Source organism: Nannospalax galili, unplaced genomic scaffold (assembly GCF_000622305.1).
Source record: "Nannospalax galili isolate Female #2095 unplaced genomic scaffold, S.galili_v1.0 scaffold833, whole genome shotgun sequence".
Lineage (NCBI taxonomy): Eukaryota > Metazoa > Chordata > Mammalia > Rodentia > Spalacidae > Nannospalax > Nannospalax galili.
In genome coordinates this window covers 1,061,081-1,087,867 of record NW_008333374.1, presented here as the reverse complement: position 1 = coordinate 1,087,867, position 26,787 = coordinate 1,061,081, and the positions used below count along the sequence as shown (strand labels likewise).

General features: G+C 48.3%; 3 protein-coding genes across 4 annotated transcripts; 1 reads left to right on the top strand and 2 right to left on the bottom strand.

The window, feature by feature from the left end:
• Positions 1 to 9,375: 9,375 nt before the first annotated feature.
• Tbcb (tubulin folding cofactor B) lies at positions 9,376 to 18,277 on the bottom strand. 2 transcript variants are annotated; one of them, XM_008828072.2, is made up of 6 exons: positions 18,089 to 18,275; positions 17,691 to 17,834; positions 13,122 to 13,218; positions 12,240 to 12,431; positions 9,787 to 9,859; positions 9,376 to 9,629 (listed from the first exon to the last, which is right to left on the bottom strand). In XM_008828072.2, exons 1-6 carry the CDS (start codon positions 18,200 to 18,202, stop codon positions 9,515 to 9,517), a joined length of 735 nt encoding a protein of 244 aa, XP_008826294.1. In that variant the 5' UTR covers positions 18,203 to 18,275; the 3' UTR covers positions 9,376 to 9,514. The 2 variants fall into 2 exon arrangements, with proteins under 2 accessions (XP_008826294.1, XP_029416957.1); XM_029561097.1 differs by lacking the exon at positions 9,376 to 9,629 and having other exon boundaries at positions 9,803 to 9,859; positions 12,289 to 12,431; positions 18,089 to 18,277.
• Positions 18,278 to 18,544: 267 nt separating this feature from the next.
• Positions 18,545 to 19,846, top strand: Polr2i (RNA polymerase II subunit I). The gene is made up of 6 exons (XM_008828071.3): positions 18,545 to 18,865; positions 18,945 to 18,999; positions 19,194 to 19,267; positions 19,356 to 19,430; positions 19,520 to 19,571; positions 19,744 to 19,846. Exons 1-6 carry the CDS (start codon positions 18,807 to 18,809, stop codon positions 19,804 to 19,806), a joined length of 378 nt encoding a protein of 125 aa, XP_008826293.1. The 5' UTR covers positions 18,545 to 18,806; the 3' UTR covers positions 19,807 to 19,846.
• Positions 19,777 to 23,065, bottom strand: Ovol3 (ovo like zinc finger 3). Its single transcript, XM_008828069.3, has 4 exons — positions 22,972 to 23,065; positions 22,833 to 22,897; positions 21,955 to 22,156; positions 19,777 to 20,105 (listed from the first exon to the last, which is right to left on the bottom strand). Exons 1-4 carry the CDS (start codon positions 23,063 to 23,065, stop codon positions 19,897 to 19,899), a joined length of 570 nt encoding a protein of 189 aa, XP_008826291.1. The 3' UTR covers positions 19,777 to 19,896.
• Between the last annotated feature and the right edge of the window lie 3,722 nt (positions 23,066 to 26,787).

Genomic DNA, 26,787 nt, shown 5'->3' with positions numbered 1-26,787 from the left:
GTCAGCTGTTTGACCCCACAACAACCTTTTGTGGGCATGTAATATGATCAGCCTTGATTTATAGGAATGAACCTACAACTCAGTTGAGCAGTGAGAGCTGGCTTTGAACCTGGGCTGTCAGGCTTTAGGCTCTGTACTCTTCCTCACTAAAGCCTACTAATTACACCTCTTAACCAACTGATTATCCCAAGTCGACACCAAATCAACTCATTATTAATGTGAATACTTAAGTTAGAGCTTTAGCCCAGTTCATGAACAAAGCCTGAATTCAAGATGTTTGTTAACACCAAAGTCAGGTTGCTGGTGACACAGGATCATCAAAGGGATTGACTGGGACCGAGAAAGCTCCGTCTCTATTCAAGTGTGTTCCCCCATTCTTTCCCCTATGCCACTCCTTGGCAGATTTGGTGAATTTGTTCCTCTTTGCCCACTGTCAGCAGGCACCATCATGTAGCTCCCCTGGGCTCAGAGAATTCTGGATCTTTCTAGCTCAGCTTCCCAAGTGTTGGGATTACTGGTGTATGCCACCATACTCAGCTGCATTATTAATAATAGAATATTACATTTAAGAGTCTGGCTTAGTAGTGCATGCCAATTAATTACAGAACTTGAGAGGCTGAGGCAGGAAAACTAGGAGTTCAAGTTCAGCCTTGGCTATATGAGACTGTGTTTCAAAAAAGCCAAAAAAGAGCTATATCTATATACAGGATGACAAAAGCAAGAAAAAAGTGTCACCTTTTATTAAAAACAACATCTAGGGGCTGGAGAGATGGCTCACCAGTTAAGAGCACTTGCTGCTCTTGCAGAAGACCCAGGCTTTGTTCCCAGCACCCATATCAGACAGCTCACAACCACCTCCAGCTCCAGGGGATCCAATGCTCTCTGGCATCCCAGGCCATCTGTACACATGTGGTGTATACAAATTCATGAAGGCACATACACATACACATAATAAGAATAAATCTTAAAAAAACTAATCTGAGGGACTGGAGAGATGGCTCAGTGGTTAAGAGCACTGGCTGTTCCTGAAGAACACCTGGATTTGATTCCCAGCACCCACATGACATGTAACAACCATCCATTGTAACTCCAGTTCCAAAGGAATCCAACACCATCTGACCACTGCAGGTTTTGCACAACATGGGTGCACTTATACTTGCAAGCAATACACTCACATACATAAAAATAAATAAAATAGGGGCTGGGGAGATGGCTCAGCGGTTAAGAACACTGGTTGTTCTTGCAGAAGACCTGGGTTTGAAACCCATCACCCACATGGTAACTAACAACTGTCTGTAACTCCAGTCCCAGGGGATCTGACAGCGTCTTCTGACCTCTGCAGGCATTGCATGACATGGGTGCACTTACCTACATGCAGGCAATACATGCATACACATAATATTTTTAAAAATAAATAAAATTTTTTAAAAAGTTAAAAAAAGCTGGGCGTGGTGGCACACGCCTTTAATCCCAGCACTCAGGAGGCAGAGGCAGGTGGATCTCTGTGAGTTCAAGGCCAGCCTGGTCTACATAGTGAGTTCCAGGACAGCTGGGGCTACAGGGAGACCCTGTCTCAAAAAGAGAAAAAGTTAAAAAAATTAATTAAAAATTTAAAAAGCCTAAATGGTCAGCATTTTACTTGTCTGCCTTTAACTTCCAAAAAGGACTAAATCCAATTCATGGATTACTTTCTGGCATTAGACTTAATATACAAGGAGTGCTAAAAAAATAGACATAAGGGTCAGTGAGATAGCTCAGTGGGTAAAGTTGCTTACAGCCAAGCCTGATGATCTGAGTTCCACCCCCTGGATCTACATGATGGAAGAAGAGAACTGACTCCTACAAGTTGTCCTCTGACTTCCACATATGCGCTGAGACACACACACACATACAAATAAATACATGTAAATTTTAAAATTTTAATTATTTTTTTTGAAACAGACCTCATTGGCTAGCCTGGAATGCCTATGTAGACCAGGCTAGCATCAAATTCACAGATATCTACCTGCCTCTGCCTCCCGAGTGCTGAGATCAAAGGCATGCACCACCATGCCTAGCCTATAAATGTAAATTTAAAAAAAAATTTTTTTTTGGTCTTTTTGAGACAGGGTCTCCCTGTAGCCCCAGTTGTCCTGGAACTTACTATGTATACTGGACTGGCCTTGAACTCATAGAGATCCGCCTGCCTCTGCCTCCCAAGTGCTGGGATTAAAGTCGCACGCCACCACGCCCGGCTTTGATTATTTTTAATATTTTATTATTGTTTTATGAGTGTGTTGTCTGCATGTATGTAAGTGCACCCGTGTCATGCAATGCACATGGAAGTCAGAAAAGAATGTCCCCTGGAACTGGAGTTATGGATAGTTGTTAGCAGCCATGTGGGTGCTGGGAATTGAACCCCAGTCCTCTGCAAGTGTAGTCAGTCTCTTAACCGCTGAGCCATCTCTCTAGCTCCAAGGTTTATTTATTACATTTTATGTGTATGAGTGTATTGCCTGGACGTATGTAAGTGTACCCATGTTGTGCAATGCTCATGGAGGAGGCATTGGATCCCCTGGAACTGGAGTTATAAATGGTTGTTAGCCACCATGTGTGTCCTGGGAACAGAACCCAGTCCTCTGCAAGAGCAGCCAGTGCTCTTAAATGCTGAGCCATCTCCTCAGTCCCTTTTTTTTTAAACTTAAAAGAAAGAAAGAAAATAAATAAGCCAGGTGTGGTGGCCTGCCTGTAATCTCAATACAAAGGGCTGAAGCAAGGGGATCTTGGATTTGAGGCCAACTAGGGATACACAGCAAGTTCCAAGCCAGCCAGAGCTGCACAGTGAGATCCCATCTCAGAAAAGTGAAAATAAAACAAAAGCACAACAGAAAAGAGCGTAGAACTCAGAAAACGTGAGGGAAGTGTTGGACATTCATTCTCTGCCTGCTGCGCCTCCTGCACTGCCCTCCGGAATATGAAATCAAGTGAGGTTCACTTTGTTTGCAAGAGGGTTAAATTCATGGCCATCACCCTTCCCACCAAAGGGAGTGTGTTGGATGGTGCTGGTCAGGTACGGGCAGTTGCTGGGGGCAAGAGGATTTAATGCGCCTGATCAAAGGAAATGCATAGCCCCTTCTTGCTCCTCCTTGAGGGTTTGGATCTGGTGACCATTAGAGGGTGGTCAGTGGTGGAAAAAGGGTTGGTGAAGGCTGGGCGTGGTGGCGCACACCTTTGATCCCAGCACTTGGGAGGCAGAGGCTGAGGGATCTCTGTGAGTTTGAGGCCTGCCTGGTCTACCTGGCAAATTCCAGGCCAGCTGGGGCTAGGCTACAGAGAGACCCTGTCTCAAAAACACCAAAAAAAAAAAAAAAAAAAAAAAAATGTTGGCGAGATGGCTCAGTTGGTAAAGGCACTTACTTGCTGCCAAACTTGATGACCTGAATGAGATTACATGGTAAAAGAACAGACTCCCAGGAGTCCCTGAGTGTAGCCCTGTCTGGCTTTAACAACTCTGGTCTCTGCCTCCCAAGTGCTAGGATTACAAGCATGACTACCAGGCCTGACTTCATGATCTTTTTTTTTTTTTTTTCTTTTTGGTCTTTTTGAGACAGGGTCTCCCTGTAGCCCCAGCTATCCTGGAACTCCGGCCTTGAACCCACAGATATCAGTCTACCTCTGCCTCCTGAGTGCTGGGATTAAAGGCGTGCACCACCGCACCTGGCTTTTTTTTGTCTTTTTTGAGACAGGGTCTCCCTGTAGCCCCAGCTATCCTGGAACTCCGGCCTTGAACCCACAGATATCAGTCTACCTCTGCCTCCTGAGTGCTGGGATTAAAGGCGTGCGCCACCACGCCCAGCTTTTTTTTTAAAAAAAACATTTATATGTGTGTGTGTGTGTGTGTGTGTGTGTGTGTGTGTGTGTGTAGAGATGCAGTGCATGTAAAAATCAGAGGACAACTTGCTGGAGTCAGTTCTCTCCTTCCACCATGTGGGTGCTGTGGATTGAATTCAGGTCGTCAGGCTTGGTGGCAAGTGCCTTTACCCACTGAGTCATCTTGCCAACCCTTTTTTGACTTTTTGAGACAGGGTCTCCCTGTAGCCTCAGAGACCTGGAGTTTGTTTGCTATATAGACCAGGCTGGCCTCAATCTCACAGAGATCTCGTCTCTGCCTCCCAAGTGCTGAGATTAAAGGCATTCACCACCTGGCCTAGCTATGATCCTTTTTTAAAAATAGGCACCAGGGGCTGGAAAGATGCTTCAGTGGTTAAGAGCACAGACAAGTCTAGCAAAGGATCCGGGTTCAATTCCCAGCACCCACTTGGCAGCTAACAACTGTCGGGAACTCCAGTTCTCTTCTGACCTCTGCAGGCATTGCATGACACAGGTGCACCTACCTACATACAAGCAATATATTCATACAGATGCACATAAAATAAAAATAAGTAAAATATTTTTTAAAATAGGAGGCAATAAGGGGAAGCTGCCAAGTTCTGGACTAGACACGCTGCACCTCAGGGCTTTGGGGCTCATGAGTTTTCATTAGCACAAAATGAGAAATGAAATGCATTTACTTCCAGGGACAGGTTTCTAAGAAACATGGTGACCCTTTTCCATATCACCCCCTCCCATACCAACAGAAAGCGGGGGATACCAAGAGATGGAGTCTGGGGATGTGAATAAGTACATTGAGATTACCCCTCGTCACCAAGAAGACCAAGAAACCTGCACTGTACTATGAGGGGTGGAAGATATTTGTTACAGTAGCTTGCCCGTGTTATGCCAACATGCGGACCACGACCCCTTCCTTGCCTGTCCGCTGAATACCATCAAAGCTTAAGTACCAAGTCATTCTGCAAACTGGGTTTCCAAGCCCTAAATGTGATCCAGACTTTCATAGAGCAGATTTAACTTTCCTGCTTAGAGATTATCAGTATCAGGTCTGGGTATGTAGCCTAGCATGCATGAGACCCTGGCTTCAATCCCCCACACGAAATAATAAATTAGAAAGAAAAAAGAAATCAGTCCTGGCCTGCAGATTTCTTTTAATTAAAAAAATAATTTTTATTTTATGTATGTTATGCCTGCACGTGTATAAGTGCACCCATGTTGTGCAGTGCCCAAGGAGGTCAAAAGACGGCATCGGATCCCCTGAAACTAGAGTTACTGACAGTTGTTAGCCACCACGTGGATGCTACTGGGACTCAAACCTGGGTCTTTTCCAAGAACAGCCAGTGCTCTGAACCACTGAGCCATCTTTCCAGCACTCTTAAATTTTTTTTTTTAAAGGGACTGGAAAGATAGCTCAGCGGTTAAGAGTGAATTCTTGCAGAGGACCCAGGTTTAATTCCCAGCACCCATATTGGGTGGCCCACCTGGATGGCCTTCTTGGGCACCTGCACTCATGTGCACATACCCACACACAAATACACACACACAATTAAAAAACAAAAAGACACCAGGTGTGGTGGTGCACGCCTTTAATCCCAGCACTAGGGAGGCAGAGGCAGGTAGATCTCTGGGAGTTGAAGGCCAGCCTGGTCTACATAGTGAGTTCCAGGACAGCTGGGGCTACAGGGAGACCCTGTCTCAAAAAGACCAAAAAAAAAAAAAATTCTATTAAAAACAAACAAACAAACAAACAAACAAAGCCCCAAAAGACAAGGTTTTGGGTCAGTGGTAGAGTGTTTGCCCTCAATGCTCAAGGCCGAGTTCCATACCCAGCAGTGCAGAAACAAAAACCAAAACTAAAAAGAAAAAAAAAGGGGGGTGGGGGAAAGCTGGAAAGATGGCTCAGCAGTTAAGTGCACTGAGTGCTCTTGCAGAGGACCCAGGTTCGATTCCCAGCACCCACATGGTGGCTACGAACCGTCCTTAACTTCAGTTCCAGGAGAATCCAAAGCCCTCTTCTGATCTCTGAGGCATTGCATAACATGGGTGCACTCACATACATGCAGGCAATACACTCATACACATAAAAATAATAAAATATTTTTTTTAAAAAAAAAAAAGGAAATTACCACCCCATTGATGGGGGCTTAGTGGTAGAGTGCTTCCACCCAGAATCCACCAGTGAGGGGCTGGAGGTGTGGCTCAGTAGCCGAGGGCTAGCCTAACATGCACAAGGATCTGTGTTCCAGTTCCATCCACAGCAGTGCACACACACATACAAATTATCCCTTCCATTGTCAGTTTACCACTTGACATCTTAGAGGCTTTTGCTTTTGTTATTTTTGAGATGGGGTCTCCCTGTAGTCCCAGCTAGCCTGGAACTCGCTATATAGACCAAGTTGGCTTTGAACTCAGAGATCTGCTTGCCTCTGTCTCCCAAATGCTGCATCTTAGAGGCTTTAAAGCACATTCCAAAAGTTTATGCTTGGTAGGGGAGCTGGAGAGATGGATCAGTGGTTAAGAGCACTGCCTACTCTTGCAGAGGACTGGGGTTTGATTTCCAGGACACACCTGGAAGCCAGTAACTGTTCCTAACTCCAGTTCTAGGGCATCCAAAGCCTTCTTCTGGCTTCTGCCAGTATTGCACAACACAGATGCACTTACATACATGCAGGCATAACACCTATATACATATATTAAAAATAATTTTTTAAAGTTTGTGTTTGGATGTCTGGCTGCTATTTGGTCATTTTCATGCACAGTGACTGACTCTGACCTGGAGCTCGTAGGCATGCTTTTGAGAGGTCAGTGCACCAGTGGAGGATACAGGAGCCTCTTCTTGCCTTTCGTTTTGGCTGTCATATGGAAGTACACTCTGAGATAGAACCTTAGAGCAAGGCTCAGGTCCTCAGTGCTAATTCTGCTGAGTTCTCTGGCTGAACTTAGGCTGGTAGGTATTATAGTCTGGATCTTGGGCCTCGAGGCTGAAGACTTGGTCATCAGGCTGGGCCGCTATTGGGAGATGGTGGAACTTGTGAGTGGGGCCTAGCTGAACCAAGTTAGGCCATGATAGTTTAGGTTTGCAGGGGATGGTGGGATCATGGCCCCCTTTCTCGCTCTGCTTTCCCAAGAGATAAACAGCTTTGCCGTGGGTTCCTTGTCATGATATTCTCTCTCCTCAGGCTGAAAAGCAATAGGGCCAAGCGACCAGGGACCAAAATAAACCTTTCTTCATTTCTTCCCAGTTCATAATGCTAGGGATCATATTCAGGACCTGGTATATGCTTGGCAAGTGCTGTATCGCTGAGCTACACCCAGGCCCTCTTTACTCTATGAAGTGATTTCAAATAGAGCCTGGGGAGATGGTGCAGTGGTTTTTTAAAAGCACTTGCTATGCAAGTGTTAAGACCCAAATGCAGACTCCCAGAACCCATGTAAATGCTGGGTGGGCATGGCTAGGTTTCACATTATAGCCCAGGTTGGCTTGGAACTCATTTTAGTCCAGTATAGCCTTCAAAATCATGACCTCCCACCTGCAATTCCAGTCTTAGGAGGTAGAGGCAAGGGATACCCAGAGCAAGCTGACCAGTGACTAGCCATATTGAAGAACTGGGTTTGATTGAGGGACCGTGCCTCAATGAATAAGGTGGAAAAGCAACCAAGGATGATTCCAAACATCAACCTCAGACAGATATCCACATGCATGCCTGTACACACACGAGCACATGCACCCACACGTATGCACACACCCACACGTGGCTACACATGCAAATATGCATGCATACCACACACACATGAAAATGGAAATACAAGTTATCTCAGGTACTGGTCACAGCAACTGAAAGCTACCAACATGGCTGGTTGGAAAGTTGGGGTACACTTCCTCATGCCCCTCACTGATAGCTCACTGACAGGGACCAGAGCTTTGGGGACTTTTCAACTACTTTGTTTGCTGATTTGTGGAAGCAGGGACATGTATACTTACATACATGCAGGCAAAACATTCATACACATAAAAAAAAAAAAAAGTTTTAAAAAGCCAAGAGATTAGGAACACTGCTAGGCACACTGGCGCTTATCTTTAATCCCAACATAGGGGAGGCAGAAGTAGGCAGATCTCTGTGAGTCAAGACCAGCCTGGTCTACAGAGTGAGTTCTAGCTAAGGCTACGTAGTGAGGCCCAGTCTCAAAAAAAAAAAAGCGTTGTTAAGTCAGTATTAAACTGAAGCACTGTAACAGAATTATTTATTCAAAACAATTTTTTAAATATTTTTTATTTTCTGCGTATGAGTGTAGTATGTAAGTGCACCTGTGTCATGCAATACCTGAGAACAGAAGGGGTATTGGATCCCCTGGAACTGGAGTTAAGACAGCTGTTAGCTGCCATATGGGTAGAATCAGGTTCTTTGCAAGAGCAGCCAATGCCCCAAACCTCTAAGGCATCTCTCCAACCCCTAAAAAAGTTTTTTATGTATGTGTATATGTGTGTGTACCCATAGAGGCCAGATGGAGGTGTTGGACTCCTTGGAGCTGGAGTTACATGTGTTTGTGAGCCTCCTGATGTGGATGCTGGAATCCAAACCCTAATCCGGTTGGAGCAGTAGTCACTGAATTGCTGAGCCATCTCTCCAGCCCCCAGGATATTACCTTGAGTAAAAATGGACAAAAAGGGGCTGAAGAATGCTGGGTGTGGAGGCAGAGGCAGACAGATCTCTGTGAGATCAAGGCCAGCCTGGTCTACATAGTAACTTCTAGGCAGGCTGGGGCTAGGGAGACACTATCAGAAGTAAAAACAAACAAAATAGACAAACGACAACAAAAAAAGGTACTGAACAGATAGCTTAGTGGTTAAGAGTGCATACTGCTCTCACAGGGGACCTGAGTTTGGTTCCTAGCATCCACAACAGGCAGCTCATAATTGCCTGTAACTCCAGCTCTAGGGTGATCCAAACCCTCTGGCCTCTGGGCATTATACTCACACATACATAACACACATTTTATTTTGTTTTAGAGACAGGGTCTCCCTCTAGCCCAAGCTGGCCTGGAACTTACTATGTGGACCAGACGGCCTCAGTCTCACAGAGATCTGCCTCCCCACTACCTCCCCAACTGCTAGAAGGAAAGGTATGTGTCACCTTGTCCTACCTACCAACCTACCTAGAATTTCTGAAAAGCTAAACTAGGAGTTGGAGAGATGGCTCAGCAGTTAAGAGCACCTGCTACTCTTGCAGGGAACCTGGGTTTAGTTTCCAGCACCCACATAGCAGCTCACGACCATCTGTGACTCCAGTTCCAGAGGATTCAGTTACCCTCTTCTAGCCTCCATGACACAGGTATATAGTATATAACATACATTCAAACAAAACACTCATACACATAAAATAAAAATAATCTTAAGAATGATCTCATAGGCCTCTAGTAGCCACCGCTTTGCCCAGACCATTATTTCACCTTGATTTTCCTAATGCACCCAGCCCCTGCTGAAATCAAGAGACCTCCACATTCTTCCCTGGTTCTGATTAATTTAATGTAAATGAATAAAATTAAAACAGGGTCAGAGGAGGAAGGCTACAGGTATATAGACAGAGGGGCAACAGCAAGTGGCTATGTCAGGGGCTGGAAGCAGGGAGACGGCCTTTCTTCAGTGTCACATCTCATCCAACCCGTAGTCTTCCTCCAGGAAATCCCCCACGGTTACAACTGATGGTTTGACGAAGGCACCATACTTGGCCTGGCATTCAAAGTAGCGTTTCCCGTTTACACTGCAGAGCATGGTGGGGAAGCAGTGGTCAGAGGTAGCTTGTGGCTCCCACTCTACAAACCAGTGTGGCAAGGCTCACCCAGCAGCACATATGGACTTTTCAGACATGCACAAGCACCCCTGCACACACACAAATGCCTTAGTGGGAATGCTGTTACCTGCCATCGTTTTTCCCTAACGGCTCATCATAGCGGATGCCAATCCAGTAGCCCGGCTTGAAATCTGTGAGTCCTGGCCAGGAGAGAAACTGCAATGAAGCCTCTAGACAGCGCTCACTTGTATTTATGCTTGCTCCCACAGCAGAGAGGCAGTCCTGGAGTCTAGACTCTTGCCGCCCCCATTGCTTCATCCAGGACCACTTCCCCAGACCAAGATGGCAGCCTCTTCACTGGCCTCCTCCCTAGTCCTGCCCCCTTCATTCAGGAGCCCCAGGCAGAGCAGGGTCAGCACTGCGATACTGTTCTCTGTCGAAATGTGGCCTTGGATAAACCAGGCCTGCCCACTGTTTGCCTTTAGGACTCCGAGTCTCTGGAATGGTGAGAAATCAATTTCCGTGTTTAAGTCCCTGTCTGTGGTGTTTTTTTAGGGCAGCCAAACTAATGCACGACCAACAACAAAAGCAACCCAACTAAAAAATGGGCAAAGAGCCAGGTGTGGGGGCTGGAGAAATGGCTTGGTGGTTAAGAGCACAGGCTGCTCTTGTAGAGGGCACAGGCTCAATTCCCAGAACCCACATGGTGGCTAACCATCCATACATCCAGTTCCTGGGGATCTGATGTCCTCTTCTGACATCTGTGGGTACTGCATGCACATATACACTTACATACATGTAGGCAAAACACTCATACATATAAAATAAAAATAACTTTTTTTTTTGGTCTTTTTGAGACAGGGTCTCCCTGTAGCCCCAGCTGTCCTGGAACTCATTATGTAAACCAGGCTGGCCTTGAACTCCCAGATATCCGCCTGCCTCTGCCTCCCAAGTGCTGGGACTACAGGCGTGCACCACCACGCCTGGCTAAAAATAACATCTTAAAAAAAAAACAAAAAAAAACCCCAAAACCCAAATTGACTGAGCATGGTGGCCCATATCTTTAATCCCAGTGCTTAAGAGGCAAAGACAGGTAGATCTCTGTGAATTTGGGACTAGCTTGGTCTACACAAAATTCCAGGCCAGCCAGATCTACTTTGTGAGACCCTGTCTAAGCAGCAACCACCCCAAAATTCCTGTAAGAAAGTTCAGCCTGTAATCCCAGCACTTTTAAAATGGAAGTCAGACAGATTAATAGTTCAAAGTCATCCTTGGCTACACGTGAGTTTAAGGGCAACCTCGGCCACATGAGACTTTGTCTCAAAACAAAACAAAAACTTTAAAATAATATTAAATCCTTGAAGTAGAAACAACTCAAAGGTCCAAAAACTGATGAATGAATAAATGTGGTCTGTCTATATGACGCGATCTTCTTTAGCAATAAGCACTGATACATGCACACACAACACTGATAGACCTTGAAAACACTGTGCTATGAATGCAGCCGGCCACAAAGACCACATACTGTATAATTTTATTTCAGAAAACATCTGAGCCAGAGTGATGGCTGATGCCCATAATCCAAGCAGTCTGGGAGTCCGAGGCCAGCCTGGGCTATTCAGTAAGATACCGTCTCAAGAAAATCTAATAAGATAGCCAGGTGGGGTACTGTACTTGGGAAGTAGGGGCAGGAGGATCAGGAGTTCAAAGTCATGTTTAACTACACAGTGAGTTCCTAGGTCAGCCTAGGATACATGAGACCCTGTCTAAAAACAAAAGCGTCCAGTATAGGCTAATCTATAGAGATGAAGTAGTGGTTAGCTAGGGCCAAGGAAGCAGGGCTATAGAAATGGGAGGTCAGACATGGTGGTGCACACCTTTAATCCCAGTACTCAAGGGGCAGAGGCAGGTAGATCTCTACGTATTTGAGGTCAGCCTGGTCTACACAGTGAGTCCCAGGCCAGCCTGGTCTACATAGTGAGTTCCAGGCCAGCAGGGCTACATAGAGAGACCCTTTCTAGAAAGGGAAAAGAGAAAAAAAAGAAATGGGGAATATTTGTGAGTGGCTACAGAGCTGATAAGATGCCCTAAACTTGGTGAGGGGGGCACAGTTCTGCAAACACTGTGTTAAGGAACTGTGCTCTTTAAATGAGGAAGTTGTACCATACAACAATTATGCCTGAGCTTCCCACTTCCACTAATGCCAAGTGTGGCTCTGCTGCCAACTGATGGGCCTGTACCCCCTACAGAGGGCTGTGTCCCATGAACTACCTACCCTAGGGTACAGTACAAGGTCTCAGAGTCCACTAAATGACCTTGTAACCCTGGGGACAACTGTTACGTTCTGCATGGGAAGTGTCCAAAAAGTTCAAATTGTGGGGGTTTGGTCTGCAAGTTGTAGTGCTATTTCAAGAAGTTCTAGAAACTTTAGGTAGTGGGACTTAGCTGGAAGACTTGGGAGTATCTGGGGCATGGGGCCAAGCCAGCACAGACTGAACCCTCTGAAACCATGAGCAGCAAGAGCTCTTCTTTCAGGTCTGTCAAGTTACAGTGACAACAAACTAACTTACAGTCACCTACCTACATACATGACGGTACCCCGGCGAGGGGACTGCCCAGGTGCCCGCACCTCACAGCGGCTGCCCACAGAGATGGCACTGGCTTGGGCCTTCTCCTCACTGAGGCGCTGGGCGGCTTCGGCCTCTTGCTGTGCCCGCAGCTCTTCATTATATGGGCCTAGCTTGCTGCGTTTCATGAAGGAGCGAACTGTGTCTGTGGGCAGGAAGGGATGGAGTCAAACCTGATCTTCAGACCATGTTCCTCCCATGAGGGGCCCACATTAGTGGAGGAACTCTTCTACTAAGTGTTGAAGACTCTCCGCCGTCTTCCCAGAGCTCTGCCCTCTTGCCCAGACTCCTGGTGTCTCTATACAACCCAGAAACTAATGTGGCCAACCTCCAGTCCTCACCTGGCCCCATCTTTCCACACATTTCTCCAGTCTCACATTCACCATCATTCAGCTCCTCAAACACTCCTGTCTGCCCATTCTGCCCCATCTGCAGATACCTGTCCTGACTGCACACTGCCTGTGCACCTCCCACCATATCCTGCCTGAACATCCCATCTTCCCAGCCCCATGCCTCCATCTTGACCATGAACAGTCCCTCAACCCAACCCCTAGCTCTCCCTAAAGCCCCTTCCACCTTCCAAGTCCCCATCTACTTGCCTAACCTCTACTTCCTAGCACTGCCTCCCACCTAACCCCAATCCATGCCCCATCTACCTCAACTCCTTTCTTGTGACCCATCTGTCCCCATCACCAGCCCTACCTCTCCCTCTTCTATCCTCCAAGTCCTATTCCCTTCTGCCCATCCCACTGACCTGGCTGTGGTGGCCCTCCTTCCTGCCCCCAGCCCTCTGGACCCCACCTGCCCCTTCCAGCCCATCCTGTGTATTCTGTACTTTGCCTCTGGTCATATGCTTCTTGTGAGATCTCGTATTTCTCCACCTTGGATACATCCTCATACTCCCCAAGCCGGACACCACTGTGATCAATGACCTGTGGGAAGGGAAGGGAGGTAAGTGGGGACCAGCATCTAGCCAAGGAGGCCTGGAATGCAGTCACATATTGGCAGAGCGTGGAGACTTTGTGAGAAGCCACAGCCCTACCCTTACCTTTATCCTAGTCTTCTCTCTTCCCCTGAGCCCAGCAGAATAGCACTGGCCACCTCCCCTTTCTCATGCCCATCTAAGCCTCCAGAGGCTGTATTCACCCCTAGATGGCCTCCTTGCGCAGGCATCAATATCACTGGTGTACCCAATGTCACTGAACCCAGCCAGCAGAGTCCAGGCCTGGCTCACATCCTTTCTCTACGGAGCCTTATGATGTGTTTAGGTTAGCCCCAATCTCCAAAACTGTCCGGAGCCTCGTTTACTGAGTTTGTGTCATGCAAACCAGTACTTAACCTGCCCATTCAGGAGGAAGGTGTTTCTGGAGTGCCTCACAATACCTGACCTTGAGGCAATAGTGGTAAATAAAAAGATTAAGGAAGCCTTTGATCTGACCGCTCCCTGACCCTCAGATACAGGTGGGGAAAAACAGCTGTGGTAACCAATGAGTTCTTCTGTATAAAAAGGCAGAACTGAAATAAATCGGGGCTGCAGTATTCACTGTTAGTCCTCCCAAGCATCTTTTCTGTCTCCTTTCCTTTCTTTCAATCCTCACTCCCCCTTTCAGGTACTGTCCGTTTTGGCCGGCTGGCACCGGCACAAAACCCAGACCATCTGTCCCTGCACTGACCCAGAATTCACCCAGCTTACAGAGGGTTCCCAGAAGGTTCTAGGGAATGGTGCAAAAACAGTCAATCCTGCCCTCAGGCAGTGCTCATTCTGCTCGGAGGAGACCATCCTAAACAGACTGTATTGAGCACTAGATAAGGGATGGGGATGTAGCTCTGTGATAGAGTGCTTCCCAGCACCACACACACAAATTCCCCCAAACATTTTTTTTTTTTTTTTTTTTTTTTGGTCTTTTTGAGACAGGTCTCCCTGTAGCCCCAGCTGTCCTGGAACTCACTATGTAGACCAGGCTGGCCTTGAACTCACAGAGATCCGCCTGCCTCTGCCTCCCGAGTGCTGGGATTAAAGACATGTGCCACCACGCCCGGCTCAAATAACATTTTTAAAATTTATTTTTATTTTACATGTATGAATATTATGCCTACATGTAAGCGAGTCCCTGTCCTGCAGTGCCCACGGAGGACAGAAGAGGGCATCAGATATCCTGGAACTGGTTACAGAGGGCTGGTGTGCCACCATGCCCAGCAAAAATTTTTTTTAAAGAGAAAAAAACAAGGGGCTAGAGAGATGGCTCACAGATTAAGAGCACTGGCTGCTCTAGCAGAGGACCTGGTTTCAGTTCCCAGAACCCACATGGCAGCTAACAACTGTTTGTAACTCCAGTTCCAGGGGATCTGACACCCTCTTCTGACCTCTGTGGGCATTGTATGACATGGGTACACTTACATGCATGTAGCAATACACTCATACACATAATAAAATAAAAATAATATATATATATTATATATATATATAGTTCTGGTTTGTTTCTCTATTGCTTTTTACAAATGAGTGTATCTGGCTCCTCCCTGAAGTTGTTCACTCCCAACAGCTCTAAAGAGAAAAATTCCCATTTTTGTTAACATATTTTACTGTAATTTCAGCCACACTTGCTAGGAAAACACAAATGATTTATGGCATAACCAGCACTGGTTTGAGGGGCTGGGCATGTAATTCAGTGGTAGAGCATTGCCTGACAATCATGAGAATCATGGACCCTAGGTTCTAACTACAGTACAAAAAAATTTTTTGTTTTTAAAGAAAAGGTGGGGAGGTAGCTCAGTCAGAGGACCTGAGTTCAATTTCCAGGATACACACAAAACACTGCTGCATCTACTCTCCACTGTGGAGAGTCTGCTTACTTTCTGCTGTTGCTTTCTCAACCTGCTAAAGTAAGCCTTGATTACTTACTTGCTCTTTTGTTTGTTTCATTTTGTGACAGTCTCCCTGTAGGTCCAGCTGGCCTGGAACTCACTATGTAGACTAGGCTGGCCTCTAGAGATCTGCCTGCCTCTGCCTCTAGAGTGCTGGGATTAAAGGCATGCGCCACTATACCCGGCCTAAAAATAATATTTTTTTAAAAAGGAAAAAATCGAATTCCTTCCTGAAGCTCAGCGTTTTCTTCTGCAAAATGGGGTAACTCTACCTTCATCCTTGAGTTATTCTCTGGGTTCAATGCATGGCTCAACAACTCACTGTTTCAATGAGGATATGTCTGTGTTGGGCACTGTTCCAGTAGCTGGTGACACAGCAGTGAACTAAGGTGAGGGAGATTTCTGCCCTCCCAGGACTCTAATTAGGGAGAAGGATGATAAGCCAGACCAATGAGGAAAAAGCCAGAGTATGCATGGTAAGAGCTAGGAGCAAGAAACCGAAAATACCTTAGAAAAGGAGAAAGAGATGTGGTTGAGATTTTATACTAAGCTACAATCCCAGCCCTTGGGAGGTGAAGGCAGGGAGATTGGGAGTTCAAGGCTTAGCCATGGCTACATAAGGATTTTGAGGCGAATCTGGCCTACACAAAGTCCTATCTATAAAAATCAAACAAGGGGCCAGGCATGGTGGCGCACGCCTTTAATCCCAGCACTCGAACTCGGGAGGCAGAGGCAGGCAGATCTCTGAGTTCACGCCAGCCTGGTCTACATAGTGAGTTCCAGGACAGCTGCAGCTACAGGGAGACCCTGTCTCAAAATGACCAAAAAAACAAAAACAAAAAACAAACAAGAGGCTGGTAAGATGACTCATTGGGTAAAAGAATCTACCTTCAGCATCCACATGGTGGAAGGAGAAAACCAATTCTTGAGTTCTGGGCATGCCATGTGTGTGCCATAGCATGCAATGAACAGGACAAAACATTACTGGGACTAATAAAATCATCATTTGGAAGGTGACTTTTTTTGTGTGTCAACAGTTGAAAGCAGGTCTTTTATCTGCTAGGCAAGTGCTCTTTCTCTCATTATAATTGTGTATGTGTATACATGATGTGGGTAGAGGTTTCATGTGTAGAGGCCAGAGCACAACTTTATAAAGTTGGTTCTCTCCTTCCACTTTTTTTTAATTTTATTTTATGTCTACGCGTGTATTGCCTGCATATAGACAAGTGCACCCATGTCGTGCAATGCCGGCAGAAGTCAGAAGACACTGCCGGATCCCCTGGGACCGGAGTTACGGACAGTTGTTAGCTGCCATGTGGGTGTTGGGATTTGAACCCGGGTCTTCTGCAAGAACTTATGTTCTTATGTTAAGAACTTATGTTCTTAACCACTGAGCCATCTCTCCAGCCCCTCTCCTTCCACTTTTTCTTTTTTTTTTTTTTTTTTTTTTTTGTCTTCTTGAGACAGGGTTTCCCTGTAGTCCCAGCTGACCTGAACTCACTATGTAGACCAGGCTGGCCTTGAACACACAATGATCTGCCTGCCTCTGCCTCCTGAGTGGTGGGATTAAAGGTGTGTGCCACCACACTGGGCTTCAAATGGTAATCCTTCCACTTTTAAGTGGGCTCCAGGGATTGAACTCAGATGCAGGCTTGAGTGGCCAACTGCTATCTTTCTTTTTAAAACATGGTATCACTATGTATCCCAGGCTAACCTCAATCTCACAAATCTCCTGCCTCCTCCTGAGTACTGGATTATATACATTATAGATAGGCACCACCATACCTCATGCCTGAAGTTGACACTTTTAGAAGAAGTTAGCAGCCACATGGGCACATCAAGAGAACCAATTGTGTAGAGAATACAATCTAGCACACAGAAAGGAATGGATGGAGCTGGGCATGGTGGCGCACGCCTTTGATCTCAACACTCGGGAGACAGAGTCAGGAGGATCTCTGTGAGCTCAAGGCCAGCCTGGTCTACATAGTGAGTTCCAGGCCAGCTGGGAGACCCTAAAAAAAAAGGAAAAAAAAAAAAAAGGAATAGATGGAGAACTTACCTGGGAATGGCTAAATAACAATGTGTATGGTATGGAGGGCAGAATGATGTGAGTTGATGCACACAGAGGTCTTTTGCATTCTATTCTGGTCCCCCACCCCCACCCTCACCCTCTCCAGGCTTACTGCTCATGTGGATCATTCATTTAGACAGAAAGACACACACACTCTTTCCCTGCACATAATATCCTTTGCCTATCTGCTCAAACATACATTCCTCCAGGAAGCCTTTTCAGATACTCCCAGGTAAAGTCAGGTGCCTCTTCTGAGTCTCCCCAATTTCCTGGGCTTTTCCTGTTTCAGCCCAGACCAGTCTGAACAGTCACCATCTATAGAAAGTCTACTTCTCACCAGGCTGAACTGGGGGCACCATGGGAATAGGGCCTACACTGGTTACCACACAGGGCAAAGCACAGTAAATCTTTGTTGAATAAATAAACGAATGAATCAGGGTGTTGGGGTCCCAGGAAGGGTGTTCTCACATGGATCCGGCAACCATCATCTACAGGATACGAGCCCAGCAGCGCATCCTCTTGATCCAACTTGCTGTAGAACTTGTCGTCAGCTCCATACAGCTCCAGTTCCATGCAGGAAGCAGGGCTGCCAACCACCAGTTCCAGTTTACACTGCAGGGAGGGGGCAGGATGAGGAGAAAAGCTGTCAGAGGCCCCATTTGCCTGGCATCCACAACCATCTGCATCCCTACTATTCCCTTCTGGACTCTGCCTCCTCTGCTCTCCGGAGCACCTGTTTTCCCCAACCCCGCCCCTACTCCACAGCCACCCGTTGTTTCTCCGTGGCCTCCCTGCACCCTCACCTCGAGCCCCGCCCCCTGGCTTTCAGAAGCCCCCCCCCCCGGGCCCCGCTCCCACGGCCACACCTTGAACTCTGCGATGGTGAGGCTGCGGTTGTACCGCTTCTCGGAGCGGAAGGTGTTGAGGGAGCTGCTGATGAAAACCGTCACTGTGGGCGCCGAGATCCCCATCACCTCCATCTCGCCGCGCCCAGGTCTGGTTCCGCCGCTTCGCACCGGCTCCGCAGTCACCCCTGTTCCTTCTGGGCGATAAATCCCGCCCCTGCTCCCGGAGCTGACCAATCCGAGCGCTCCCGCAAACACGGTCAGCCAATCGCTATCGTCCTATCGCCTCCGCCAGGAAGAGGCTTCTCCCGTAGTCCAGGGTAGGTCCAACCAATCCCGAAAGGCCTTCCTTGGTTCCCGATTCTTCCAATAGCCGCTCGGGAAACAGCCAAGGAGGGTGGGAGGGGGCTGAAGCTAGAAAGAAAGACTGGCAGGAGTTACCCAGGGCAAGTGTAAGCTCCGCGCATGTGCAGAGGCCCACTATGGCCTCTCCCATTTGCGTTCAGCGCCCTGAGGATGACGCCGCGCATCATCTTTTCTGTACTAGGTCGAAACCACTGCGGAATCGAGGAGGCAGCCATCATCATAGGATATCGAAAGGGTAAAGAAGCAGTCAGCCAAATCTCAGTGCCGAGGCACCGAGCACGTGCGCAGCTCCGCCCCTTTTTGGCTGGTCTCTTCCCGCGACCCGTAGCGCGACCGCGCAGGCGCAGAAAGCTTTTCGGGCTCCTGCGTCGCCATGGAACCCGACGGGACGTACGAGCCGGGCTTCGTGGGTATTCGATTCTGCCAGGAATGGTGAGGCCCGGGAAGCAGGTGTGGACAGGCAGTGAGATGGCTCCAGGGATGACCTCTGACCTCCTCCTCCCCCCCACAGTAACAACATGCTGTACCCCAAGGAGGACAAGGAGAACCGTATTCTGCTGTACGCGGTGAGCCCGGGCTCCCGCGTCCTGTTCTTTTTCCCACCCCTTGACCGTCCCCCGAGGGCACCCACGCTGCCGTCTTGTCCACTCCCGAGGTGGCTGACCTCCACGCAGCACCTCCTCTGGGAATCCCTCCACCTCGCCATCCCATTGGGGATCTCTTTGTGACCCCTCTTCCCGCCATGCTCTCCCTCTGGTAGTGCCGGAATTGCGATTACCAGCAGGAAGCGGACAACAGCTGCATCTACGTCAACAAGATCACGCACGAAGTGGAGTGAGTGGCGGGCCCAGGGCTTTGGGGCGCGGGTGTCCTCTGGGGTGACCTAGTCTGACTGTAGCTGTTCACCGTCCCATCTCTGCAGCGAGCTGACCCAGATCATCGCTGACGTGTCCCAGGACCCCACGTTGCCGCGGACAGAGGACCACCCGTGCCAGAAGTGTGTGCGCAGCTGGCATAGGGGAAGGGGAGCCTGGAGGAAGGGTAGGGTGTTCCCCACTCCAAGTAACTGAGCCCCCCATTCCTCAGGTGCGGACACAAGGAAGCAGTGTTCTTCCAGTCACACAGTGCCCGGGCAGAGGTAGGTGGACCACTTTCTGAGGTTCTTCCCTGGGAGGCAGAGACAAATTTTAGGGTGATCCTGGGCTTCCTGGAATCAAGGGGAAAGCTCCTTTGTTCTTTTGAGGGTGGAGGGTCTCAAACTATTCTCTGCTGGGTTCAGATTCTTCCTAACTGAGCATTCCTGTTGTCAGGATGCCATGCGCCTGTACTATGTATGCACTGCCCCACACTGTGGCCACCGCTGGACTGAGTGACCCCTCCTTCCTCCATCTGTAATAAATGCCAGTTTCTCTATTAGTGTTTACGGTGTTTATTTGTTTCTTGGGTAGGATTGGGTCCCTGTCTCAAGTTGTACGGTGCAGGGTGCGGTGCTGCGCATAAGTGTCGGGCCGAGAGCTGGTGAAGCCGCAATCCTCACACACGTGCAGCTTCTCCCTGCGCTCACGGTAAGCGTAGCTGGCTGGCTGCCCGTGTACCTTGGCCAGGTGGGCTTCCAGGGAGCAGCGCTGCGTAAAAGCTTTCCCACAAGCCCCGCAGCGGAATGGCCGTATCCCTGTGACGATGAGATGCGGAGAAGGGACAGGCAAAGAGGGCAGTGGCCTTGGTTCTAAAGGCTTCCCATCTTGCCCTGTAGCCTTGAGCATTTCCTCTTCCAAGCTCAGGGGACTCCTCTGTTTATAACCTACCATCAGTATTCCACTTAGGGCAACATAAGCCAGACTCCTGCATCTCCTCTACCTCTCACCAGGCAGCTCCTTCCTCTGGGGTTGGAGCTCTTAGCAACATGGGAAACTTCCCTTGACTGTTCTGAATCTGGAGTGTGAACATTTTTTTAAGATACAACTTTTTTTTGGTCTTTTTGATACAGGGTCTCTCTGTAGCCCCAGCTGGCCTGGAACTCACTATGTAGAACAGGCTTGCCTTGAACTCAAAGAGATCTGCTTCTCGAGTGCTGGGATTAAAGGCATGTGCCACCATACTAAACATAATTTATCTTAAAAATTATGTGTATGTATATGATTGTGAGTGTAGGTGTCTGTGGAGGCCAGAGGCTACCCCTGGAGCTGGAGTTACAGGCAGTTGGGAGCTGCCATATGTGGGTGCTGAGAATTGAACTCAGATCCCCTGCAAGAACAACAGGTGATCTTAACTGCTGAGCCATCTCCCCAGCACCCTCCTCCCATTTCTTTGTCTTTTTGAAACTGGGTCTCTCTAGCCTCAGGTAGCCTGGAACTCCCTATGTAGACCAGGCTGGTCTCCATCTCACAGAGATCTTCCTGCCTCTGCCTCTTGAGTGCTGGGATTAAAGGTGTGTGCAACCGCAACCATCTTTCTGGCTTAATTTATCTTTTTGTTTGTTTGGGCTTTTTTTTTGGTCTTTTGAGACAGGGTCTCCCTGTAGCCCCAACTGGCCTAGAACTCACAGAGATCTACCTGCCTCTGCCTCCTGAGTGCTGGGATTAAAGGCATGTGCTGTGCCACCCAGCTTAATTTATCTTTTTTATTTTATATGTATGCATGTATCGCCTGCATGTAGGTAAGTACACCTATGTTGTACAGTGCCCGCAGAGGACAGAAGAGGCTGTTGGGTCCCCTAGAACTGGAATTACGGACAGTTGTTAGCTGCCACGTGGGTGCTGGGATTCGAACCTGGGTCTTCTGCAAGAACAGTCAATGTTCTTAACCACTGAGCCATCTCTCCAGCCCTATCTTAAATTTTTATTTATTTTCTTTTTTTATGTGTGTTTTACCTGCCTGTTTTAAGTGCACCCATGTGTGAGATACCCACAGAAGCCAAAAGAGGGCATCATATCCTTTGGAAATGGAGTAATGGGTGATTGATCCTTAGTTACCTTGTGGGGTGGTGGGAACAGAACCCAGGCCCTCTGCAAGAGTAGCCAGTGCTCTTAACTATTGAGCCATCTCTCCAGCCCCTCTGGCTTAATTTTTAAATTACATTTTAAAATTTATTTTGAGTTTGTATGTGGGTATGTATGTATATGGGTGCACACATGCTGTGATGTAACTGTGGCTATCAAGAAAATTTGTGGGTCTGTTCTCCTTATACCATATGGGTGCCTGCGATTGAACTGAGGTCATCAGGCTTGGCAGGCGCTTTCATCCATTGAGCTATCTTGCTGGGCCTTGGATTCTGAATCTGTAGCCGGTACCTCACGTAACCCTTTGCCAGCCCCTTCCTTGGTGCCACCATATACTCACCTGCCTGGGTGTGAGGTACACCCAGTCTCAGGCTCCTCATTACTTGTGTCCCTGTTGCATATCCACAAACCCTGGAAATTCCATATCCCAGGCACCTCCCTCTATTTCATTCCATCAACACCCCACCCACCCCCACACCCATCTGAGACCCAGAAATCCCCTTTTGTCTTGCTGTTGCTCACCAGTGTGAGTCCTCATGTGGCGCTTGAGATCGAAGGCATCGTGAAAGCCCTTGCCACAGCAGCGGCACACGTGGCGCCTCGCTGGGCTATGGCATTTGAGGTGCCGAGTCAGCATGCGCTGCAGTGGGAAGGCCTTGGGGCAGAGTGGACAGCCAAGTGTCCCTGGGCCCCTGGGAGCAGAGGCCAGCATTCCCTGTGAGGACTGCCAGAAGGACACAGGAGTTAGCTAGGTCCTGCCCAGTCTTTGGTGGAGTGCCCAAAGCCAAGGAAGACTAGAATCTACAAGTGAAAGGGGCCAGGGGCCACCCTCTCCTAAGGCCTTCCCTAACTGAATCCCATCACTCTATCTTTCATGTTCCCTAGCCAAGAACACTTTCCTCGCACAAACTCCCAGTTTTAGTGTCTGTGCCTCCAGCTCCCACTGGAAAGAAACTCCAAAAGGAAATAGACGTTTGTCCCTCCTGCTGAATACCCAGCACCCCAACAATGCCTGGCTCTAATACTGAATGACTTCAAGCACACTCATTCTGACTAGGGCTTTCTCGCTGGCACAGCCGAACTACCCCTTCTGAGAGGTTCTTATAGCCTGCACCCCCGTCTCTGTCACCTTGTTCAATGTTCTGGCATGAATGGGTTGGAATCTTGTTCTGCACCCATCTCTGGACACATCTCTGGAGCAGGGCCTTGCAGCCACCCACCTACACTGAGAGCATGGGACTAAGACTGGACTGAGCTGGCTACTAGGAAGAGAAGCAGCATGCCCAGAGAACAAGAGGTCCTGAGGCCGTAGAGCATGTGCAAAGGGCCCAGGAGTAAGAGGCCATCAGTTTTCCAGGCAGGTGGAAATTCAGCCAGTCTTGGGTGCTAGTTGCACTCACCGCTGCCCAAGAGTCCCCAAGGCCAGAAGATCTGTGCACTGGTGGCGCTGCCAGGCTGCTGCAGTCTGCAGAGAGAAGCCAGATAGTGATATATGGCATCTTCCTGGCCCTTCACCTCCAGGCCCAGTCAGGTGTGTACCTGGGATATAGGCATCTCCCCGGAGGTGGTCAGGCAGATGGCCCCAGTTGGGTGGCTGTGGACGCCGGCTCCTGACTAGGAAGACTCGGGGCATCACCTTGGGAATGGTGAGATGGCGCCACACAGGGCTGCCTCCACCTGCTGCCTTAGACCTCAGCCCCACAGACTATCCCAAGTGAGGGGCGGAGGAGACCCATGGAGAAGCCTCATTCTCTTCATGCAAATTTTGGGACAAGCCTAGGGAGCAGCCTTAGCAGGCTCCAAATACTCTACTCTGGGGCCTGCTAGTTACAGCTCCTTCCCCAGGCCAGGCTCTCAAAAGAACTCCCCAGCCTCACAAGTTCTAGGGCCCAGGGAGGCTCAAGCTAGGAATGAGGGATGAAAAGCCTAGGCCACTCCTGGGGATGAAGAAAAGAAAGACTTGCATGGCCCCAGTACCACAGGGGAGGACTTGAGGGACAGTTTGCCAGGCAAATCAGTCACCACCGGACGTCTATCAGCCTGCTTGGTTATTCAAATCACAGCAGCTGTCTGAGGAGGCTGGGTGGGGGCAGCTGTGATTGTTCTGCTCCTCCCACAGAGCAGGGCAGCAGAATGGGAACGTAAAGGCAGAAATAATGATCCAGGCTGCGTTTCCTCAATCAGGAAGTTCTACTTTCCCGATGCTCAGATGCCCAAAGATAACATGGCATCATTGAGGCTTAATGGGTATCAAAAGATTGGTTAACAGTCCAGCTCCTAGTGAGTACCTGGGACCCCTCCCATTGTGGCAGGGGTCCTCCCAGAACTAAGAAAGGAAATAAAGGATGGTCTCTGAGTTCACATACACAACCCTGTCTGTCATGACTCTAGCATGGAGCATTCTGTCAGGATACATGTTACCGCTGGGCGTAGTGGTGCATGCCTTTAATCCCAGCACTCAGGAGGCAGAGGCAGGTGGATCTCTGTGAGTTCAAGGCCAACCTCATCTACATAGTGAGTTCCAGGCCAGCTGGGGGCTACAGGGAGACCCCGTCTCAAAAAGACCCCCCCCAAAAAAAAACCAAACCAAAAAAACGTGTTACCATATATGAGAGATGAAGAGACTAAAGTGTAAGAGGGAACTAACAGGAGGTCTAACAGGCTAAGCCCTACTGTACTCAGGGCTCAGAAGGGATGGGAATCCTGAGTCAGTGCCACACTAATAAACTGCTTGCCAGAAGAAAGGCCTCAGTGTTCTGCAATACCATCCTGGTGTTCCCAGAACCCACCTCAGCACTCTGGCCAGGCTGTTACAGATCGGTCCTTCAGATGCCTGAACCAAGTATTAAGAATTCTGAAGGCCAGGCAGGTGTGGTGTTGCACACCTTTAATCCCAGCACTCTCAAGGCAGAGGCAAGTGTATCTCTGTGAGTTCAAGGCCAGCCTGGTCTACATAATGAGTTCCAGGACAACTGGGGCTACAAAAAAAAAGTTCTGAACGCTCGCCCTGCAGTTTACTTTCATTATTTATCAACAATTTTCTCAACTTCTGCTACAGACAGAGCTTAGCTCTGCACTGAAAAGAGGGAGCCAGCAGTGACCATCCAGAATGGTCAACTGGGGAGGACACGATCCAAGCTGGGAGAGGTTAAAACAGGGGTGCCTGGGAATCAAAAGAGGTATCTGATCACTCCTAGAGATTCAGGGATGGCTTCGTGGAAGATGAGGGATCAAGTGAAAAGGGAGGGTGTTCCAGGCAGAGAGAATAGTCATCGTAGAGGTTTGGTGGTAAGAAAAGGAAGAAAAATTATTAAGGAGGGGTCATACTCCGTGACACATGTCAGAGGTCAGAGGACAACCTTTGAGAATTATTTCTCCTTTATGTGGGTTCCAGGGATTGAACTCTGGTTGTCAGGTTTATATGGCAAGTGCCTTTAACCGTCAAACCATCTTGCCAGTCTTGGTTTTTGTTGTTGTTTTTTTTTTTTTGGCCTTTTTGAGACAGGGTCTCCCTGTAGCCCCAGCTGTCCTGGAACTCACTATGTAGACCAGGCTGGCCTTGAACTCACAGAGATCCTCCTGCCTCTGCCTCCCAAGTGCTGAGATTAAAGGCGTGCGCCACCACACCCGGCCCGGTTTTTGTTTTTGTTTTCGTTTTTGTTTTTTTACAAAGAGGGTCTTGGCAGGCTTGGTGGCATACATCTGTAATCCCATCAGAGGCAGGTGTATTTCTGTGAGATCAAAACTAATCTGATCTATATATCAAGTTCCAGGCTAGCTGGGACTACAGGGAGACCCTGTCTCAAAAAACAAGCAGGGGGTGGCGGTGGAGAGATGGCTCAGCGGTTAAGAGCACTGACTGTTCTTACAGAGGACCCGGGTTCAATACCCCACACCCACATGGTGGCTTAACAACTGGAGTCGGTAACTCCAGTACCAGAGGATCTGACACCTTCTGACCTCCGACCTCCATGGGCATTGCACACCATGGGTGCACTTATACACATGCAGGCAATACACTCATACACAGAAAATAAAAATAATAAAATATTTTAAAAAATAAATGGGGGGGATCATCTCATGTATCCCAACCTGACTTCCAACTTGCTCTGTAGCCAAGGATAGTCTTGAACTCCTGATCTCCTCCCTCCACTTCTCAAGTGCTGGGATTAGAGACAAGTGCCACCACACTTAGCCTTTATGGTGCTGGGGATGGAACTGAGGGCCTCTGTGTGCTAGGCAAGCACTCTATTTTGAGTTACATTCCCAGCCCAAGAAGGATCTCCACACTCCTTGTGTGGTTTGGATATGAAGTGCCCTCCCCAAAGGCTCATGTATTAAAGATTTGGTCCTGGACTGGTGGATCCAGTCAAGAGCTGATTGGGTCATGAAGGGTCTGAGGTAATCAATGGATTACTCCATTGATGGATTCATAGTTTGATGGCATTATTAGAAATGGTAGAAACTAGGAGCTGGGGCCTAGCTGGAAGAAGTGGGTCGCTGTGGGCGAACCTTTGAAGGGCCTCCTGTCCTGTCGGGAGCTGCTAATCTATTATATGCATTGAGCTGTGGCAGCCTTGTTTACTGTTTGTGTTATGCATACCAGTACTTAATCTGCCTATTCAGGAGGGATGTGTTTATGTGGAGAGCCTCACAATACCTGACCTGGAGGCAATAGTGGTAAACAAAAGGATCAAAGAAGCCTTTGATCTGACTGCTCCTTGACCCTCAGATACAGGTGGGGAAAACAGCTGTTGTAACTAATTGAGTTCTTCTGTATAAAAAGGTGGAGCTGAAATAAACCGGGGCTGCAGTATTTACTGTCAGTCCTCCCAGGCATCTTTCCTGTCTCTTGTTCTTTCTTTCAATCCTCACTCCCCCTTTCAGGTACTGTCCGTCTTGGCCGGCTGGCACTGGCACTGTCCCTAGACTTCTCTGGCTCTGTGCTGGCCACCATGATGTAGCGGCCTCCTCTGCCACATGCTCCTGCTGCCATGAGGTTCAGCTATGTCTCAGTCCCACAGCAGTAGAGCCAGCCAGCCAGTCTGAACCAGTCTGAAACAGTGAGCCTGAGCCTTTCCCTCTTTCTGTTTCTCAGGTCTTGTCCTAATGATGAAAATGTGACTAATACAAGGGGGTGGTGGTCTGTCTTTCAGTTTCATTGGAGGAATGCAAGAGAGAGAGTACTAAGTACACTAAATACTCTGCAAGTGATTTATGGGGTCAACACAAACCATGACAGGAAGATACCTTAATCCCATTTGCCAGAGGAAGAAGCTGGGTATGGGTGGCACACACATGCAATCCTGTAATCCTAGCATTTGAAAGGTGGAGGTAGGAAGATCAGGAGTTCAA